Raw genomic sequence first — 23117 nt, 5'->3', positions numbered from 1 at the left:
TGCTCGTGACCGTACAAACATTAGCCCATAGTTGCTGTTCCAGGTAACCTAGGCAACCTAGGGTATTCACATTAATTTAGTACTCTTCGTAGCCATTATCTCAAGTCTAGGCCCCATTATTATAATTACCTAAGTGTACAGTCCTGTGCGTGTTTCGTAAGACTTAAATGTCTGCAAATGGCCGTCATTCGGTCCGCTATTTACATCATGTAAGCTTGATGAGTTGCAATAAAAGCTTATTTTAGATCCCTACCGACGTGTTAAACATAAATAGACTTATATCAAATCACTACATAGTATAAAACAGAGTAGCTTTTTCTGTCCCTATATCCCTATGTACGCTTAAATCTTTAAAACTACGCAACGGATTTTGATGCGTTTTTTTTTAATAGATAGAGGGATTCAAGAGGAAGGTTTATATGTATAATAACATCCATTAAATAGTGGAGAAATACTGTTATTTTTGAGGTTTTTAATGTGGTGTCGTAAATAAAATCATTTTTTCCTCAGCATTGCACCTGAGCGAAGCCGGGGCGGGTCGCTAGTATAAAAATAAAATATAAACAAGTGAGCGAAAAACCAAAACACTATTATAAAAACGTACTTATTTGATAACGTTCCTTTACATTTATTTGTTAAGACACGTACCCACTTATTAACTTGTAATCTCTGTCCAAAACCTCCAAATCCTTTACCATTTTATCGCAAAAAAAATATAATAAATAAATCTCTTTTGATAATAATTGCGTGGAATATAACTATCTACATCTCTCAATGCCATTACTTCGCATTGAGAATCAAAGTGAAAGTTATTTGCTTACAAGTCTAGATTGCGTTCATTTCGCTATACGAGGTGTTGCAAATCGTCCTATTAGTTGGTCTGGTGGGTGCAAACATTTTGTCTATATTAACATAATCCTGTTTAAACTATACACACTAAATCATATTAATACAGGGTGTTAGTAACTTTGTAACGAATACTCAAAGGGATGATATAAACCATGATTCTGGGTAAAATCAAGTGGGATTTCACGTCGCAAAATACATGTTTTTTTTTAGTTCTTTTTTGTATTATTTTTAAATTATTTTGCGATGGATAGTTCCAGTTGATATTTACTCAGAATAATAACTGAATCATCCCTCTCAGTATTCGTTACGATGTCACTAACACCCTGTATGTAACCCTGAATCAGCAACGACGTAAAAAGTCGTGATACCAAGGAAACGGTACACAGAAATGAAATAAAACCGAGAAAGTATTGACAATATGGTTTGCCTAGTAAAAAATACTATATTACAATAATTTGTGATGATATATTGTACATATCAACAAATTATTAATAAAAGACACCACATTATCAATAAATTAACAAGTTCAAAGTTTACAGGATTACTTTACTTGTGTCAGGATCAAATGGAATTCTATAGTCTCTGCTTACCCCGGTGGGAAATAGGCGTGAGTTTATGTATGTATGTTCAAAACTTACCTACACGCATTGACACAAAAATAAAGACCTGAAAATCGTGTCAATTTCCTCATTAAAACCTTTTTAAAATACAAAAAAGAATTCTTGAACTACATAACAGGAATTTATCCTTATAAGGTGCGAGATTGTAAACATAAACTAAATCATAAATGATTGTCTCTCGTCCCGTAAAGGGCATAAAGTTGTTTGAAAAGTGGAGAGAGTCGAACCCACGGCCCATTGCGGATTATTGAGGTTAATGTTCGACTCAACTATATAACTTCTCAACTTCCATATAACGTAAAACGTACATTAAAAAGTTACACAGGCGAAAGCGTTTTATTTGTATTCTTTACAAATTCAAGGGCATTGTCTGTAAAGATATAAAAAGTAGAGTAATCGTAGTTTATGCTGCTAATTTTAACAGAGCATCATCATCATTGGCCACAGCATCTACATAACATAAACATAAACTGCCTATATACGTCCCACTGCTGGGCACAGGCCTCCCCTCAATCAACCGGAGGGGGTATGGAGCATACTCCACCACGCTGCTCCACTGCGGGTTGGTGGAGGTGTTTTTACGGCTAATAGCCGGGACCAACGGCTTAACGTGCCCTCCGAAGCACGGAATCATCTTACTTTTTCGGACAATCAGGTGATTCAAGCCTGAAAAGTCCTTACCAAACAAAGGACAGTCTCACAAAGTGATTTCGACAATGTCCCCATCGTGAATTGAACCCGGCCACAGCATCTATCGTAGATGATTGTTGCAGCACTTGTGAGTCTACGGGTTCCCGCAGCGCCGCCGATGGCTATAGAGCCCTATAGCAGCGCGGCACTTCTTGCCACATCGTTCTCACACAAAACGCGACTCCTCAGGAGGTGGTAAAGCACGGCGAAGACTAACAGAGCAACAACTCAGTAAAAGTAACAGCATTCTGAAGTTACTTTTATTTACAGTAGTAATAGTGACAGTTAACAGTTCAATATCTCCAACCAATATACCGCAAAGAGTGTTGTATTTGCGTAAATAAATTTTCTTACAACATAATTATTGCCCATTTTCCCTTTTATGGCGGAAAGGAATTTATCTGTCTACATTAAATTACTCTATGCGATATTTCTCTAAGATAAAGATTAGTAAAGCTTGTCTAATGACCTACATTGATTAGAATACAAGCAGTTAGCCTAGACAGTAACTGTATATACTTTCAACTAGCTATCTTTCCGCATGAGATCATGCGTAGACCAAAAAATGATCATTGGCGCAAATGAAAACCCAGCAAATGGTTTGGGTTACCTGGTGTGTGGTGAAGAATAGCCTTCTGACGCTGAAATTAGACCAATTTTTTTTCATAGAAAAGTTCAACTGGAAAAATTGGTTTCCATCCATCGACAGTAGTATGCACGAATATTCGGAGATTGTGATTATAAATATATAATTTCATATATTATAAAACTAAAAATTATGACAGTACGTACGTTACGGAAAAATTTTATCTGCTTTCAGCATAATATAGAAATGCTAAGTTACAATAAACTACCTTCATAGATAATCAAACCTGACCTAACTGATCTTTGTAGCATATTGACAATACATAATACTAACTGAACAAACCCAATTTAACTAATGTACCTAATCATCACAAAACACAATGATCTCATAAACTAACAACACAAATGAAACAAAATCCAGCCAGCCGAATTAGAATCACTTCAAATATTTGTTTAGTTTCATCAAAATAAATGAATTTGCTCATCAAAGTTAATTAATGCCAATAGCGATGTAGCAATTATGAATCCAAACTCGGATATCTAAAGAACAAACAATCAACAATTGCGCGGTACTTTTTCATCCAATCGGCCCACATACCTGTGCTGGGATATTATTCGAAAATTGTAATATCTGACTGCATGCTGCATTCATATTTAAAGCTTTTTATTGGCATCTCTTTTAAACTGTTTTCAATTAAAAATGAACACTTATTTGAAAGTGGAATGCACTTACCATAAATAATGTAGGTAGGTATCAGAAAACTGCGCTATTACAGCTTTGGCAAGCAAAACGAGTAAATGAAACGAGAAAAAAGCAGAAAATTAAAGAACGAATTCCACTTCTGCATATTTATTGACCCATAATTTAATAAAACTTATGGCTACAATACCCAAATGATAGTACAACTCGCATAAATTATTCTAGCACTAAACCAGATAAAGTTAAAGCATCTAGGATGCCAAGTTTCAAAATTAGACCGTCCATATCTTGAAATTTATTGACCCTAAACCAACTGTGTCAGCCGAAGCCATCCTCACTCGTCGGATTTATTTTGCGAACGGAATGTAAATTGATACGTACGTTTCCAATTAACATGTGAATGGATTACAGGCAATCCTAATTAAACTTTTAAGCAATTTATTCGCCAGGTGATGTCATCTCATTTCGGTTTCAACCGGGGTCCCTAATCCGCTGATTGCTATGCTGGTCCCGTCCTTACAATAACTTTACCAGGAAGCCCTCTTCTCTTTTTGAAAATCGTTCCAAATTAAACTTCTTTCGTCGTTCAATTTCCTCATTGAGTGAGTCGGTTCGAAATTGCCACAGTAAAATAATATCTTTAATCGGCATTGCATTTAGAATCACCATTGATGTAACATGTTACATAATGTACGAGTTTACCTACTGCTGGCTGTGAGTATGGGCAAGTGTTGGCATCTGACACCAAAACACTCGTCTTTCCCATGACTGTGAAAAGTGTGAGGAAATGCAAACAAGTCAACATAATCTTATGTTTACATCAAAAACAACTTTCAAGATTTACATAATTGAAATAGTACCTCTGGTATTTTGATAGATTTAAATTTACAAGTAGTGTTGCTTATCGATAGGTCACTATTGATTTACAATCGATAGTAGGTACATACAGCTCATTTGGATCAATACTATCGATACTATTCTTCTTCTATCGTGTGGGTTGTGAGGTGGATTACCAACCCCATCAACCCTGGTGTCAGGGTTATTATTGAGCCGTCATCGGGCCCTGACAATACTCTTGTAACAACTACGTACTTACATCAGTAAGTAGTAACCGGGATCAACGGCTTAACGTGCCTTCCGATGCACGGATCATCTTACTTTTGGATAACCAGGTGATCAGTCTGTAATGTCCTTACCAAACTAGGAATCACAAAGTGATTTTTGTGATTTGTCCCCACCGGAATTCGAACCCGGGACCTCCGGATCGTGAGCACAACGCTCAACCACTGGACCACGGAGGCCGTTATCGATACTATTGCTTCTGCCTATTGCAAGAACCATCCATACTATGGATAGAATCCAAATGACCTGTCGATACTATCGATATACTTACAGCAACTACTACTAACGACAATACTGATAATTTTCAAGGTCAACAATCGATAGTCTAACCATCGATAATTCGGCATCAGTATTCACAAAATCATTTCAAAAACTTGCTTTAATTCAAACATTATTTTTGTTATCTTTAGCGAACGTCAAGTTCAAAATCGAATAACGTAACAATGTGTATCACTCCGGTTGTAAATTAGGCGAATATGACAACGTTTGCTCTGACCAGCTCGTTACAAAAGACATCAACGAAAGCTAAACTAAAACCGACATAAAAATGTACAATGTAGGAGTCACTCGTGTGTCGCAATATGAACTTTGAGAAGATTTTTATTATAATGCCAGTTATAAAACTGAGTTTATGGTGTTTGTTTCAGATCTACCATGTTGATAAGGTGTTCGGCGGCACTGCGTGTCGTCGCACTCCTCCTGGCTACGCCTGCACTCTCACAGGTAAGATACAGATTCCAGATTCCGATATCAAAAACATAAACAAGCGGCAAAGAAAGAGGGTAGACAGATATGTCTGCCCGTAGAAAATTATGGATCTACCTACTCCACTCCAATCTCATCAGTCATCCCGTGATCATGGCACTTGCAACAGTGTCGAAATATCGGGAGTCTCATATCCCCATTTAAACGCAGTAAGAACCCGTTATTATGTGTTTTAATTAAGATACAGATTGATACTGGAACCTCGCGTAATAGCGATACAACAATAGCAATAGCGGGATCAGGAGCGATCCTTTGGCGGCTCAATAATAACCCTGACATTGGTGTTGGTGGGTTGATGAGGTTGGTAATCCACCTCACAACCCACACAATAGAAGAATATGGAAGGTAGCGGCGGTAAAGTTGGAAGAGGAAGGCTTGGCGTTGTACACAAAAAGCCAGGACCAGAGTACTCTAAGCCGGCGAGCATGCATGAAGTCTTTAATGAGTTTGGAAGAAGCGAAAGTAATGTATCAGGATCGTACAACAACGGGATTTGTATGTATAATAGCGGCCAGGAGATCAGCCCATCGCCCTTTATAATCCAACCAAAGTAAAGTTACAATCCTTCAGTCGGTTTTTACGATAAGCAGCTGATCGCGTTCTAAATTATTTATTAGCTTCCAATCCAGTATAGAAGGGAACCAGTGTGTACTACATCCTTGTTCCTTATCATAAAGCTCTACTTATCTCTGCAATAAATCGATGACAGAGCGACAAAATCTTGGCAATGGAAGCGGTGCAGCTTTATTATATACTAGCTTTTGCCCGCGACTTCGTCCGCGTGGCGTGTTATATAAGAGAGAGATCTTTGTGTGTGTGGGAGTGCATATCAAATTTCAAGCATCTAACTTATGCAGTTTAGATTTTTTCATACAATTTTTTTCCCAATAACTCCCATTTTTCAAAATACAGCCAAAAATAAACTTTATTTTTACTAAGGTATGCATGCATGCAATCAATTGATTGAATTGATTTTTTTTTTAATTGATTGTTCATTGAGTTTTAATTTTAATACACACTTCCTCTCTTCCCTTCAACGTTGCTGTGCCCTACAGGGTCCATGTTTTAGTTCCTATGCCTATGTAACACCCCATTGTACTACATGGAATGCAATAAATAATTTTATTGAATTGAATTGAAAACATCTATCTTACGCGGTTTCGATTTTTTCATACAAATGTTTTTTTCCCGCTAACTCCCGTTTCCGTGGGAATTTTGCAATATCCTGTTGCAAATAAGCTTTAAGTTAACTAAGGTACCTGCATGCCAAATTTCAAGCGTCTAAGTTAAGCGGTTTAGATTTTTCATACAAAAGGATTTTCCCGCTAATTTCCGTTCCCGTGGGAATTCCGGGAATTCCTTTCTTAGTGCACCTCTACGGTACCTAAGCTATGTTCCTTCCAAATTTCAAATGCCTACGTTTAGCCGTTCAGGCTATGCGTTGATGTGTCAGTCACTGAGTCTGTCAGTTTCTCCTTTTATTTAGATTTGATTTTTTCATACAAATGTTTTTTCCCGCTAACTACCGTTCCCGTGGGAATTTTGTAATATCCTGTTGCAACTAAGCTTTAAGTTTACTAAAGTACCTGCATGCCAAATTTCAAACGTCTAACTTGAGTGGTTTAGATTTTTCATACAAAAGGATTTTCCCGCTAATTCCCGTTCCCGTGGGAATTTCGGGAATTCCTTTCTTAGTGCACCTCTATGGTATCTAAGGTACCTGCATGCCAAATTTCAAACGTCTAACTTGAGTGGTTTAGATTTTTCATACAAAAGGATTTTCCCGCTAATTCCCGTTCCCGTGAGAATTTTGGGAATTCCTTTCTTAGTACACTTCTACGGTATCTAAGGTACTTGCATGACAAATTTCAAACATCTAACTTGAATGGTTTAGATTTTTCATACAAAAGGATTTTTCCGCTAATTCCCGTGGGAATTTCGGGAATTCCTTTCTTAGTGCACCTCTACGGTATCTAAGGTATCTGCATGCCAAATTTCAAACGTCTAACTTGAGTGGTTTAGATTTTTCATACAAAAGGATTTTCCCGCTAATTCCCGTTCCCGTGAGAATTTTGGGAATTCCTTTCTTAGTGCACCTCCACGGTACCTAAGGTACCTGCATGACAAATTTCAAACGTCTAACTTGAGTGGTTTAGATTTTTCAAAAAGGATTTTCCCGCTAATTCCCGTTCCCGTGGGAATTTCGGGAATTCCTTTCTTAGTACACCTCTACGGTATCTAAGGTACTTGCATGACAAATTTCAAACATCTAACTTGAGTGGTTTAGATTTTTCATACAAAAGGATTTTTCCGCTAATTCCCGTTCCCGTGGGAATTTCGGGAATTCCTTTATTAGTGCACCTCTACGGTATCTAAGGTACCTGCATGCCAAATTTCAAACGTCTAACTTGAGTGGTTTAGATTTTTCATACAAAAGAATTTTCCCGCTAATTCCCGTTCCCGTAGGAATTTCGGGAATTCCTTTCTTAGTGCACCTCTACGATATCTAAGGTACCTGCATGCCAAATTTCAAACGTCTAACTTGAGTGGTTTAGATTTTTCATACAAAAGGATTTCCCTTCACTACTCTGCTCCTATTGATTGTAGCGTGATGAAAAGTATACTATTACCTGTCCAGGAGTGTGAAGAATAATTGTACCAAGTTTCATTAAAATCCGTCCAGTAGTTTTTGTTTCTATAAGGAACATACAGACAGACAGACAGACAGACAGACAGACAGACAGACAAAAATTTTACTGATTGCATTTTTGGCATCAGTATCGATCACTTATCACCCCCTGATAGTTATTTTGAAAAAATATTTAATGTACAGAATTGACCTCTCTACAGATTTATTATAAGTATAGATGATATAATATCTAATGTCGTACGGCATCTTGCTGTGGGGTCATGCTGCAGATGTGAACAGCATTTTTGTTCTGCAAAAGCGGGCCATTCGGGCGATTTACAAATTGGGACCCAAGATGTCACTTAGAAATAAATTTAAAGAAATTAATATTTTAACTATGGCATCACAATATATCTTTGAAAACTTAATATATGTAAAAAAACATATAGGATTATTTGCAAAAAATAGCGATCGGCACATTGTTAATACCCGGAATAAAAATAAACTTGCTTTACAAGTCAGTCGATTACATAAGATTACTAAATCTTTTAAGGGGCAATGTATACGTTTTTACAATAAGATTCCCATTGACATTCAGAATTTGCCTTTCAACTGCTTTAAGAAAGTAGTTAAGTAAACAAAAACTTTACAAAAAAGGTTATTATAAAGTTAGTGATTATTTAGAAGATATGAATGCATGGGATTAACTGTCTGAGAACTGATATTAGGCAGCTAAATTACTCAATTGTATATCAATATTTTATGTTTATTTTTTTATTTTTCTAAAAGAACGTCTAGGGCCCTGTGCCGAGGTTTTTCTTGCAGCTTCTTTTCCCCGGCTATACAGGTTGTGAGAAGCTGCAGTAGTTTTAGGCGGATGAGACGTTCGTTATGTAAAAATTGACGATTCAAAGTGTAACTATGTTACCTACTGAATAAAGATATTTTTGAATTTGAATTTGATAAAGATAGAGATTTGGTAAATGAGTTAGTAAGTAGTGCTATTCAAATCAATTCTTGATGAAAGTCATTTGTGTAATCACAATTCTGCGAGTGTCGCGTTATGAAGAAAATACACGATAGGACAAGATGGAAAAAGACGAGAATAATTTACAGAAGAATAGAATAGATTTGATGACTTATCATAAGTATTTGTTTATTGAAATTTAGTGAAATGGTGCAAAAATCTGTATTCATTTTATTTCTCTCAGACGACGCCCTGAGCCGAGGTTCGCGCCCAACTGGGCACCCTCAGGACTGTTGTCTTATAAACGTTGTACCGTGTGAGAGCCTTCAGCGCTTCCCATTTTTCCGGCCAAGTAGTTAATGCCATCTGCGGCAAATTTACAATAAGTCACGTCAAAAAAAATGTATTCATTTTAATTTTACAGGCGACTTTGATAAATTGAATAAAACATTCTAGGAGCCTTCCGGATAAGCTCGTTACACCGACATTTCTTAACCTCTTTAACAAGGAGAATGGTGTCAAAAGCAAAACCATTTGAATTTAAACATAGGACTTTTTAAATCTTAAAATAAACTAAGTCCATAAATAAATCATCCAGTAATTTTTACGTCATGTCAACAAATCGGAGTCCGCTTAATTATTGTAGAGAAATCAATTTAATAACCAAATATTTATTTGTCAGACAGATTAATGTGAAACCTGTGCATAATTTAATCAGACACTAGCATCATTACTCTGTAAAGTCAAACCATAAACAGAACAGAAGCAACCGAAATATCGGTAAAATAATTAATTCACGTCACTATAGCCGGACGCCAAATTGTATTAAACTGTAAAATTACATTATTACAAACACGTCTCGAAATTAATTTCCTCCGGCGTCAAATTCTAGTTAGATAGTTTGGTGAATAAAGATGTAATTATGAATGACATTATGTCATCCAAGTCATTAAACACCCACTCCTCGCAAAACGGCCTCTGCAGTCCAGTGGTTGAGCATTGGGCTCACGATTCGGAGGTCACGGTTTCGAATCACGGTAAGAACATCACAAAAATTACTTTATGATCCCTAGTTTGGATGGGACATTCCAGGTCGATCACCTACTGATTGTGTGAGCCATGTCAGGGGCTTTGGCGGCTCAATAATAACCCTGACACCAGAGTTGATGAGGTTGGTATTCCACCTCACAACCCACACGATAAACAGAAGACCTACTGATTGTCCGAAAGTAAGATAATATGGCTACGCGTTGGTCCGGGTACTGATGTAAGTAAGTAAGTAATCGTTATAATTATATGAGCCACGTCAGAGACCTTTGTCGGCTCAATAATAGCCCTAGCAACAGGGTTGATGAAGTTAGTAATCCACATCACAACGTATATTCTATATTTCGTCCACAGAGGATAGCAGTCCGTAAAATTACCTACTTAGAGGTAGAATATAAGTACATATAAATAAAGTAATGGTCACGAAAAACAGTAAACAGTAAAAAAAAGAATCGCCGTTCGGGGAGTCTGGATTCGCAATTCCTCAAAACCGTAGATTCATACTTAAAAAATATTAGGGAACAGAACGCAGCCTACTTACTAGACTCTTTTTCAGAATTTTAAGATATTCGCAAACAAATTGATTTGTAAATCCCAAACCAATTGATTTATATTATATCACAATATTTTTTACAAGAAATTCACAATAGATTTAATCGCATAAAAACTAGAGAAAACCGTATTTTTGCGATTCATTGTTAGATTGATAGTACTTACCTCGTGTAAAATAATTGAGATTTGGTATCGAATCTTGGTGACCTGACGACTTGGCACGTCTCTTGATTATTGTACAATGTTCCACTAAAGCATGCGCGAGCGCAATAAAAAAATAAACAGTAAATCCAATGATAATTAAATATTTGAAGATCGTTTTTCAGGGGTTTCTTCACAAATGTCTCTAGAACTCCTCTCTTTGCGCTGCATTTTTTACGTAGTAGGTAGGAGATTTAGTTAGGTAGGTCTATCCACCCAAATTAAATTATGCCTGTTATCCCTATTGAGTTGAAGAGAGCCAGAAGTTACTAGAGGAACCTTTTCTAGAAAAAACAAAATAATAACACAACACAGTTGGCTCAACCATCACACGGCGATACACCAGTTATCACGTTGGTGTAACAGAAAGCTCGGTGAGATGTGAGTATTTAGTTCATGTTGTGATAGATGTACATCTGACTACTCCAATTGGGATACAGGTTGTGACCTTATGTTATGTTAATAACGCAACAATACAAAAAACACAACTAAACTTCGTAAATAACATTCTATAACTGTCTCCGTGGTCCAGTGGTTTGAGCGTTAGGCTTACGATCCGAAGGTCCCGGGTTCAAATCCCGATGGGGACTTTGTCATCCCTAGTTTGGTTATAGGACATTACAGGCTGATCACCTGACGGTCCGAAAGAAAGATGATCCGTGCTTCGGAAGGCACGTTAAGCCGTTGATCCCGGTTACTACTTACTGATGTAAGTTAGTAGTCGTTACATGAGCCATATCAGCGGCCTTTGGCGGCTCAATAGTAACCCTGACACCAGGGTTGATGGGGTTGGTAATCCACCTCACAACCTGTGGGTTGTGACACGATAGAAGAAGAAGAATAACATTCTATAATTAAAACATTTAAAAGCTAGGGAGGTAACTATCATCTTGAGGGCATAGAAAGTGGGAGAAACAGTAATTTAAGTTTTGTGAATCCAGGAGCACCCATTTTTAGCGAACTTTTATAAGATGCACTGTAAGAAATGCGCTTAAATTTAAATTTAAAATGAGAAATGCTATATTTAGTCAGAGCACACTAATAATCTTCCTCATAAGACTGTTGGCCTGGAGCTAAAATCCTGTTCGCGACACTGACATTGTAAAGCACGCTTTATGACCATTTTATAGAGTTGCTGATGAAATGAAAAATTTAATGCATCCAGTGTTGCCCGTAAACTGTCGCGAGCGAGGATTATATCTGAATTCAAACGTGCTTTTATTGCCAAAGGATTTTGAATTTTTAAATTGAACAAAGTATATTTCACCTTTCGTGACTCGACGACAAAATCTTCAAGTGATTTTTTTTGGCGTGACTTATTGTACATTTGCCGCAGATGGCATTAACTACTTGGCCGGATGGATTTTTTCTACCCACCCTTATAGGTGTTACCGGTGTAAGTAACTTAAGTTAAGATATTCCTCACTTTAATTTAACCTTACACAAGTCCAAAGATGACCTATAAAAGAACAATGAGGTTTCATCAAAGCCTGTCATTTGTTAATACAGTGGAACCTATATGAGGCGGATGCGTCCACGCACCTCTGCCTTCAATCATAGCGCACCGCTTTGTATGGTAAACAAAGGCATTGCTAAGCTACCTTTGGTAATTAAAAACGTGTTGCGTCAGTTTTGCAAAAGGTGAAATGAGGTGCTATATTGTACATTTTGTAAAGTAATATTTAAGAGTTCAAATATAAATGATATGGTTGTTAGTTCATAGCAACAACTATTTTTAAATAAAATTTAGCAGTGTACCAATAAATCCACCTGATACGACACGATACATTTATAACTAACAAACATCATAGAAGGAAAAATTTAAGGGAAGAGAGGAAGGGGTAGACCTAGGAGAACATTTATGAAACAAATAAAAGAAAAGGTGCAGGTCGTGTCGTATCGGGAGGTGAAGGTTTTGGCGGGAAGAAGAGAGGAATGGCGATTACTCCACCGACAAGAGCGCAGCTCTTAAATAAAGAGAGAGTTAGAGACCAATAAATGCAATATAGCTGTAATGTCCTGTACGTACGACAAATAATCCTAATTTGATACCTCTATAGTGTAATTGTTAATCAAAATTAGTACCGACATACTTCTCTAAAGAGTTCATCATGTCGATGTACCCACTTGACATCATTATCACTCAACATCACTAAAAACACGTTTAACCTCAATTACAATAATTAAACAAAGTAATAGGAAAGTCGCCCTAAAATCAGTCACAAACGCAAGTCGATCCTTGAGCTAAATTACAAAATTACTGGTAACATAATAAACAAAGTAATTATGCGATGTTTAAAAATGAATTACTCGTAATTTTATGGTAAACCGATTATGTCACTTTAGTTTTAATTAAAAAGCTATTATAGAGGAATTCTATAAATTAATAAAATTATGTAGAATAATACTATAGACTTGGGGGTAGAGTAGAGAATCGCTAGAAGTCTCGAACAATAGGCAAGAATGTTGTACTTTTTACAGAAAGTCAAAACGATACATTTCTATGTAATTTGTATAGGAATACATACGACATCAGATTGACTTCTATTTCTAGATTAGCATTTTGCAATTTATCTTTGACCCAATTATATAGTTAATTATATAATATGACTTCTTATGAAAAGTGACTACAAGTAAATAAGGTTGCCATATCTAAAATATGTCAACCAGGATAAGTGTTTTGTACGAAGTGGCCCGAGTGTCGAGGTGTCAGTAACATCTTTTTTTTTGACGTGACTTATTGTAGATTTGCTGTAGATAGCATTAACTACTTGGCCGGACAAATGGGGAGCGCTGTAGGCTCTCACCCGGTACAACGTTTAAGACAACAAGCCTGAGGGTGCCCAGTTGGGCGCGAACCTCAGCTCAGGGCGTCGTCTGAGAGGAAAAATATTTGAAAGAATGAATTGACCTAGTGGGTCGATAGCAATAAGCGCTGAATGAGCGAAATCGTCGACCACGCCGGCGGGGTCGGTATCGGGGCTCTGAAGTGTTTGGTGTCGCGAGCTGATTAGCCGCCTCTATGGCTAGAATAATCCGACACTTTTCAGTACCGTCCCTGAGCGGGATGTATTCGGAAGCCGCAACTACCAGGGGATTTGGGTGGTGCGGAGCAGAATCGAAAAAACGTTTTGAAGCTATGTGTCAGTAACACCAGAAGCAGAATTAGTACCGCGATACATAAATTATGATTCAATCTCGTTAATTAAATATAAAATGTCGATGTAATAAATAAATTGGTCGCAATTTATACTGGACACCGCGAAACATTTTAAGCTGCGTAAATAAAGTGTAACCACATGCCCGCGTCGATTTAAACTTATTATGATCATAACTCACTTTGTAAATACATATTTTTTGTCCAACGTAGGTAATGTAGAGTAATTTATTGCCTATCCGAATATGGGTTTGGCTTGACTAACTTTTACAGCAGTGGGTATTCTTACTCATTAACCGACTTCAAAATAAGGAGGGTACATTTTTCAAATTGTATTATTCAAGACATCATTCGACTTTATGAGTTTGAATTCATGTTTGGATGACATATAATTAATATCACGATTAAAGGCAATAGGTTCGTCCTCTATTACATGGGACTTAAATATAGCTGGCAAGGAGTGGGTGTACCAACCTATAAGTATACTTAAGTAAAAGCACCACTTCGGGGATTATAAATTAAAAATTCTGACAGAGCGTACGATGCGGAAAAAATCCAGATGTGTGTCCATTATTCCATTCATATCCGTCCATATTTACTTATTCGTTTGTTAATATACATACGCCAGAGATGATAATCCTCTGAGCGTATTCTACGTTTTTTGTCTTAATTCATAATCGCAATAAAAATGGTATTACAATTTGCAGAAGAGTTTTATTACAAAGCTATGTGAGAATCCGCGTCAACATCAACAAATCCTACTAGACAACGCAGACGGCACGAAATCGCACTATTTGCCTGTTGCGAAGCAGGCTTTTAGTCCATTCCTAAGGTTTATTGTATTTACAAATTTGCTGTCCCTTGCCACCACATTTCTGAATACAATGTTCAGATTTAGAATCAGAACTTAGGGTGCGTTTCCACAGAAGCTGAGCTGCGCGGAGCTGAGCAGAGACTTACAAAAATTTACCAATCACATTGCTCAAAATACACATCTCATCTCCGCTCCGATTCAGTGGAAACAGTGTTAGCGGAATTGAGAAAAATTACATTAAAATATATGGTACGCGGGGATAAGCGTGGCACAACGGTATCGAGCTTAGTAGAGCTGTGCGGGATGAAGTGGGGTTGTGCGGTGTAGAGCGGGGATGCGCAGAGTTGCGCGGGGTGGAGCATGGCTGTGAGGGCGGAAATTGTAGGTATTCACAGCCCCGTTCTGTTCTGAAGTGTAGAACTTCACAGCTCCGCTCCGCTAGTCTCAGCTTTGCTCGGCTCCACTTCACCCAGCTAGACAACTCCGCCGCTCATCTCTGAGCAGCTTTAGTGGAAATACCTACCTATTTACACGACTCTGCTCCGATCAAATCCGCGCAGCTCCACTTCTGTGGAAACGCGCCCTTACTTCAGATAAATTATTTTACAATTGTCATTCAAAAGAACAATAAAGTATTGAATTCTAAATCCAAATTTTTGGTTTGTAATCGACATGCGATACATTAACAAAATAGAAACACTATAAATATATAACATTCATTGTAGGTACATTCGTTACGTTTTAAATAGGTACTTAGACCCTAATATATTATTTGATTTGATTTGATTTGATTTGATTTGATTAATATTATAAAAATAAACAAAGGTATGCTTCTTGCATAATTCTATTCAGTATTAGATTCGTTGTATGGCAGATTGCTCTCTTACCCTATTGAAGATAACGAGCGCTTACGTAACTTCGATGACGTAATAGACGAGAAAGTAATAATTACTATTTCAGACAGGATCTGTACATTCGTATCCTGAATACTAAGACACTCAAATATGCAAAATACGGCCACGATAAGTTGATCCTATCGATTGGCAGTCTACTCCTAACTCATTAACAGTGTAAATATTCATTCACTTTCATTCCACTATGGCGGGACAAATATTTCAATCAGTATGACAAACATTGCTTCGCCAGTTTGCGCTTTCAAAACTGTATTTGCTCTCGTAAAAGCAATGTAGTGGACTTCGGCGGAAGTCGCGCCCGGAATACCTTTAGCTATTGGTTTTGACTTATTACGCATTGTAAACAGATGCATATGTTGGTATGGAAAGCAATTAAATAAAGATTCTATCTATCTATCTATCAATTATGCATTGGTACATCAAAGCTAACATTGAATGTGAGAGAAGATAAATTATTCGACGCTTGTGTTTTCGGATTCCGTGAAACCTCTAAATAATGTTTCAGGAAACATAGCTGGCGATGAGTGCGCTTATATGTATACTGCCTACATCTTTAGGGATATAGGTGTGATGCTAAGTTAAAATATATTTCTACAAGAAATGTTACATAAAGGTTTTGAACTTAATGCCGTCAAGGATTTTAGAAAAAGTAATGCAGATAATAAGGTATATTAAAACAGCTAGGAGTATAATAAATTGCATCAGACGGTAAGAATTCAAGCAAAAAACAACATAGCTAAAAACATTTTCCGATTTGCCAACAAGTTTCTATTAAGCGTAGTTAGTATATTAACGACTGAAATGTCATTAGCCGTTCAAACAATGAATTACAGTAGTTGCCTAAGTAATACATAATTCAAACCTCTTATGTTACTGTGCCTTTGCAGGGCGTAACATGTACCTACTACCATGTAACACCTTAACTACTTGTGACTTTGCAATAAATAAATAAATAAATATGAACACAATACTAAATAAACTTGAACACAAACGTAAGTTCACAACCATCCTTAAAATGTAAAAGGTCAAAATACCAGCTATAACTCATAATTTGCGCAATAATTCTGATGAACACGAACGCATATGTAGTAATTCTGAGTATCTGACATTTCACTGCGCTGCCTGTCTGACTTCAAGTCTCATTCGTGGACGTAAGAATAACTTTTAGAAACTAAGATCCGTGAAAGAACTGTTTCCAAGAAATAAAAAGTGTTTGGACAGGAACGGAATTGGTTCAAAAAGCTTTTGCAATATTTACCTTGGGAAATAGGCAGTTGAACATAGCATGATTTTTCACCAAGCAAAGTGATAATCTAAATATATCCTTAGAGTTAATTGTGTATGAATCAAATTAAGTATAACATTAAATGGAGATATCAAAAAATAAACATATATAAACCGTTATATTCTGACCAGAATATAGAGCAATAGATTTTCACGGAAAGTTACAATTTAAATAAATATAACACTAGACGAGTAAGAGAGGGTAAACTTATTCAACCTAGAGTGACTAATTATTATGGGGAAAGAGCCACAAAATACATGGTGCCGAAAATATTTAACGAAATAAAATTGTTAAGAGAGGATCCTAAATTAAGTGTAGGAATGTTAAAGTCAAGGCTAAGGGACACACTGCTTAGCGGAGAACTTCTCTAATTTAGTACCTAACGTTCTTGTTGGGTTATGTTCGAACTATGTGGAATGGCATCTAAGCTGAGCGATGGGTTTCTTGGACCTTATATATTGTAAGTTACCTTGATTGATATGGTTTTTCTATTTTATTATTTATCTAGGTGAGTAGAAATTTATGTTTATTAGATAAGCGCATCTCGCCATCAAACGTAACAGTTTGGCGGGTTAATATTGTAAGAAATAAAATTGTACTTACCAATTTAACAATAAAAAAAAAAAAATGCTGTCGAGGAGTGGGTGTGTACTATACACCTTTGCCTACCCGTTTGAGCAAACAGGCGTGATGTTATGTTATATATTGAAAAAAAACTACGTCTAACCGGTTTTAAACATAACCGCCACACATAACTACACGAATACAATAACATAAAACCAAAACTAAATACTACAGCTACTTTCGTCGAGGACGTACGCTCACAGCCTTCCTTGTAATCTCTTCCAGTCGACGTGCACCGAGTTATGGCAATTGCCCCAATCTATTCGCAATTCATTTAATCCGACGACGTTCCATCGTGGATAGCTTGAGTGCGGCGTACAGTACCAAGCGTTGCAGTACCAAGGTACACTATAGGTACGGTCACGAACATTATAGAATAGAATAGAATAGAAAAAGTTTATTATAAAAGGACGCCACACACAAAAAAAAGTCAACAACATCATATCAAATTTCCACTAAAACAATTACAAAAAAGCAAGACGGATGTTTGTCGAAATGACCATAAGGTGGTGGTGGACGTCCTGAGATAAAAGGGCCTCACTCAGCACAAGTCGCGGCGTGAACCACGACGCTGGTATTATGTGGACCCTTTTGGTGACGCACGAACATCGTATTCCATAAACATGTGTTAATGGTGTGTATATTCAAATTCAATTCAAAAATATACATTATAATATATACCAAATTATTTTAATAGAATTAGAGTGTACATAGACAAATATTATCGCAAAGATGTATACGTAAATACTTAAGGTTAGAATAAAAAAGAAAGTTATTAATATAGGTAAAACTAGTAAACAAATGTAATAATATAAGCAAATACGAATTCCATGAATGTGTATTGTGTAGTCTGTCTTAGTTCAACATTAATATGTATACACTTTGGTACCATGTCACATTAACTTTTTTGACAAATTGAACTGTATGTGTCTCACTAAATGTCAAATATGTTAGTGCGACAGAGTCCTAAAGTGATTACATTATATTGCTCATGACTGTACAGTGGTATGATGGATACCATGGTACGGCGTACTCGCGTACTTTCCCTTGGCCAATGTAGCAGGCAATCTAGGGTAAAATCGTATTGACCCGCTATCGTACTTGTGCAACTTTGTATCGTAGTACGTTGTGTAGCTATTCCGAACTGGAAGCATTAAATATATAAATAAAATAACAACATAGCATAACATCGCGCCTGTATCCCGAAAGGGGTAGGCAAGGGTGTCTAGTATTATGTATACGCCTACTCCTCAGCAGCTGTCTTTAAATCCCATGTAATAGGGGGTGAGCATATTGCCATTGAAGTGTTGTTGAAGTTAAGCAACTTTCGCAAAGGCCGGTCATAGAATGGGTGACCACAAAAAAAAAGTTTTCATCTCGAGCTCCTCCGTGCTTCGGAAGGCACGTTAAGCCGTTGGTCCCGGCTGCATTAGCAGTCGTTAATAACCATCAATCCGCACTGGGCCCGCGTGATGGTTTAAGGCCCGATCTCCCTATCCATCCATAGGGAAGGCCCGTGCCCCAGCAGTGGGGACGTTAATGGGCTGATGATGATGATATTGCCATTAACCTGGCACAAATGCTGGAAACCACGTGATAACAATAAATAACATATTATCAGATAGCAGGGTTGCTGACTGGGTCCAAGATAAATTATAAAATGATAATCTAGAAATATATGAAGTGATCTAAGATGATCAAAAACAATCTCATTTCAATAAATCAATCAATAATTCTTTATTGCACAAAAACATAGACTCAGGACACGAACAGACGAATAAAATAAAACAATAGGCGGCCTTATTGCTAAACAGCAATTTCTGCCAGGAAACCTTAGGGTAAAGAAGTTAATGCATTGGAGCGAGAATGGTGCATAACGAAAAAAACATTTTTTTCGTTCTAACTTTTCGATTTAAATGGGCGTATAGTATAATATACACCATTGCCTTCCTTTGCGTGATTCTATGTCATGTGTTTTCTTTTATTTTGGTGCAATAAAGTATATTTGAATTGAATTGTATTACTACTATAATTAGAGGTATATGTGTATGTTTATCTATTGTGTTACAAAGGCAACGTAAGCGTCCAACACTAAATTCAGCCCGACTGTTTCGTTCAACAATTCCGTTTTATGTCTACTTCCGAATAGAAAATCGCCAGGATTTGTTCTATTGGGTGTGTAATAGAATATTGCCCCGGCTAGAACGAGTTTATACCAGGGAAAGGTTTGTCGATCACTAAGGGACAGAAGCGAATTCGCTTAGCTATTGGGGTACGTACATAGATTAACTGTATGCCAACGAGACAGCGGCGATTTTTTAAATTTAATTAATAGAAATCTATTGTTCGAACCGTACATCCCAACAGGGGATAATAGTATTAGAAGAAGAAATAAAAGTAAGATAGAAAATTCTATGTTGCAATAAACAACACACGAGAAAGGTACTAGCTACATTTAAATCCCATGTAATATGGGTTGAGGAGCTCGGTGGCGCAGCGGTAAACGCGCTCGGTCTGCGATTGTTGAAGTTAAGCAACTTTCGCAAAGGCCGGTCATAGGATGGGTGACCACAAAAAAAAAGTTTTCATCTCGAGCTGAAGGCACGTTAAGCCGTTGGTCCCGGCTGCATTAGCAGTCGTTAATAACCATCAATTCGCACTGGGCCCGCGTGATGGTTTAAGGCCCGATCTCCCTATCCATCCATAGGGAAGGCCCGTGCCCCAGCAGCAGCAGAATAGGGGGCGAGCATTTTGTCATTAACTGGGCACAAATCCTGAAAACCACGTGATATCAACTATATTTTTTCTTTAGATAATTTATTGGAAATTAAAAGTTCACGGCGACTTTAATAGCAAACCCTTATAAAAACACCAGAACAAACCGTTTATGAACGCTTTGTAGCTTTGATTTTACGCATCCATTACTTTTTATCTTTTATACGCCTAATTGACTTGTATGGCACATTCCGATGGAAATCAAACACTCAGACGAAGGTCGATGACACTATAAAAGTCGCCTCTCATGCAAATTGGAAAGCTATGTCCAGGGGCATAAATTAGAAATTTTATTTTATAGCGCGTCATCGTTCGTGTCATGTTTGTGTGCCAATAAATTATTAAAAAAAAAGCAAATGACGGACGACACTTTCCATAAGAATACGTATTTTATTTGTAAATTTTTTGTAAGCCTACATTTTATCGATTGGGGTTGACTGGCAAATTTTGCCATAAAAACAATTTAAGAAAAAAATGGTCTCACTACCAATTTAACTGCTCTATCATTTCGTAACTCTTGTACGTCAATTCAATAAAATACCTCCCTTAAAATGAAATGTAGGTACTAGAGATGCTCCGACTATAGGTTAGACCGACTAGTCAGCTAATTGTCCAGCTACTAAGTATACAGGATGTTCGTGACATCGTTTCTTGTCGGAAAATTCATGAAAATTTTAGTTTTTTTTTTTAATATTTTCAGTTTTTTTTTCGATTTTGCGACGGAAAATTCTACTTGGTATCAACTCAGAATCATGGTGTAAATCATCCCTCAAAGTTTTCGTTACGATGTCACTAACACCCTATCTACTTGTATGGCTACTTGTACGGGGTAAGTCACATCGTAACAAATACTGAGGGGATGATTCAGCTCATTATTCTGAGTTAATATCAAGTGGAATTTTCCACTTGATTTTCCTTTTCATTTTTGCTTTATGCCAGAGCCTTTGTTACTAGAGCAAAACTGTTTTCTAAATCTGGAAATAGATATTACGATACTATGGAAAACAACCTACTTCCAACCAAACTTGCGATAAAAGTGACGTACTTGTATTATATTAACCTTGAACAAATAAATAACATAGGGTTCACAAGTGGCCTTTCTCATTATATTATCCAATACTAGGTAACTCTAACACCGCTTTACTAGTCGGTGCAAATCTGTATTACAGAATTACAGATTACAATACTAGACGGAAAAAATGGATTGTAGAAACTGAAATAATTCATTCAGCCAAGAGAGATAATCACATGGCGACAGGGTCAACCACTGGGTTCTTGGAAGATCAAAGTTTCAGCTCGTGTATCGCTGGAGCGTGTTTCTTATAAATTATATATAGATTTCCTCACGTGAAGACAGGTAGCACTGTGACTACTGTGAGTGACAATAAGGTATCCTGTTACTGAGAGGTACGCGACATAATTCACGTACCTAAGTCTCTTCCTTTCGGGTAACAAATGACAAGATTCTCATTTTAAATGCATACTACTTTCGACGATTTTTTATTGTTATTATTATTTTTGAATTATTAGAAGCCGTGGTAGCCCAGTTGGTAGAACGCTTGCCTCTCACTTGAAGGTCGCAGGTTCGAATTCAGCACAGGCCTAAACCAATGATTATCGAATTTGTTTTCGAATTCATGTTTTTATAATAAATGATTATCACGTGCTCTGCGGTGAAGGAAACATGGTGAGGAAACTCACATACTTACCCGAGAAATACATTTTCGGCTGTGACCTATTGGGCTGGTGTCCCTTCGCGGGTTAGGAGGACAGACAGGCAGTCAAATCTTCATGATAGATAAGTGGACCCTGTAAAAACGGGATAATCTTAGGGAGATGATTATTTTTGAAGTACTTTTTTGTACGTATATATTCAAAAGATATAAAAAGCAATCTTTGTAAAATTTAAAAACTATGGAAAGACATTCTAAAATCTGAATTAAAAAATATATATTTATTTTAATGGTAAATGGTATATTGTCTATGGACGAATCTAAGGGATTCTTTATATATCAAAAAGTTTGGAAATTGACACTCTTTTAACTACTTTTTGTCACTGCTTATGGACATTATGATCCAAAATAAATAAAGATCTTTAAAACAATTATATTTTAATACAATTTATTATAATTATATTTAGCGTAGTAGCGCCCGTAGCGTTAGTTTTATATATATTCCGTATAATGTATCTCACAGCTCCAAGAAGTAACACCAGCAATTCCCGCAAAAACAAAATGCTAATATGTACGCTTATAATGGAACGTTGGTTATCCTTGTGGTGTTGAGCGAAGGGACTTCAAAAGCGATCCCAGAGGGGACAAGTTTCGTGATTCTTCCAAAGTAATTCGCACAATTGACATGATGTCACGTCACTATAGCCGTGGATCGCGTCAGAGACAGGTGGTGTCGTGGGATATGGCTTCGTAAGAGCCAGGGTTACGCTAGCCTGTGCGGCATAGGTCCGTAATACGACCGAAACAAATAAACTTTTAAATTAAGAACAGTTGTAGGTAAGTTGACTGTTTTATCATTGACTGTATGTTGATTTTAGTGGTAGGTAGGAATTATCGATCGATTCAATACATGTTGTCTAAATCGATAAGTTTGTTTTTTCCCCAACATGCGTGGCACGTTATTTTGTTCGTATTTTGACAGAACGACATGACTTATTTGGGTTCACATTTTAGCATCAATCGACAAAACGATATAATTATATCTATAAAATGACCGCGACAATAATATATCACATTGCGCATGTTAGCCCTACAAATTCAAATTCAAATTCAAAAATATCTTTATTCAGTAGGTAACATAGTTACAC

General features: G+C 36.9%; 1 protein-coding gene across 1 annotated transcript in view; it reads left to right on the top strand.

Annotated features, from left to right (window-relative positions):
• LOC126369595 (sushi, von Willebrand factor type A, EGF and pentraxin domain-containing protein 1) overlaps nucleotides 1-23117 on the top strand; it is a 129074-nt gene that overhangs the window by 62368 nt on the left and 43589 nt on the right. Inside the window, exon 2 of the mRNA XM_050014081.1 lies at nucleotides 5214-5289. Coding sequence (XP_049870038.1) covers nucleotides 5221-5289 — 69 coding nt within the window. The 5' untranslated portion in view covers nucleotides 5214-5220. The remainder of the gene's footprint in view (nucleotides 1-5213; nucleotides 5290-23117) is intronic.

The sequence above is a fragment of the Pectinophora gossypiella genome, chromosome 9 (genome assembly GCF_024362695.1).
Source record: "Pectinophora gossypiella chromosome 9, ilPecGoss1.1, whole genome shotgun sequence".
Classification (NCBI taxonomy): Eukaryota; Metazoa; Arthropoda; class Insecta; order Lepidoptera; family Gelechiidae; genus Pectinophora; species Pectinophora gossypiella.
The sequence above is the reverse complement of the archived record's forward strand: the minus strand, read 5'-3'. Positions and strand labels throughout refer to the sequence as shown.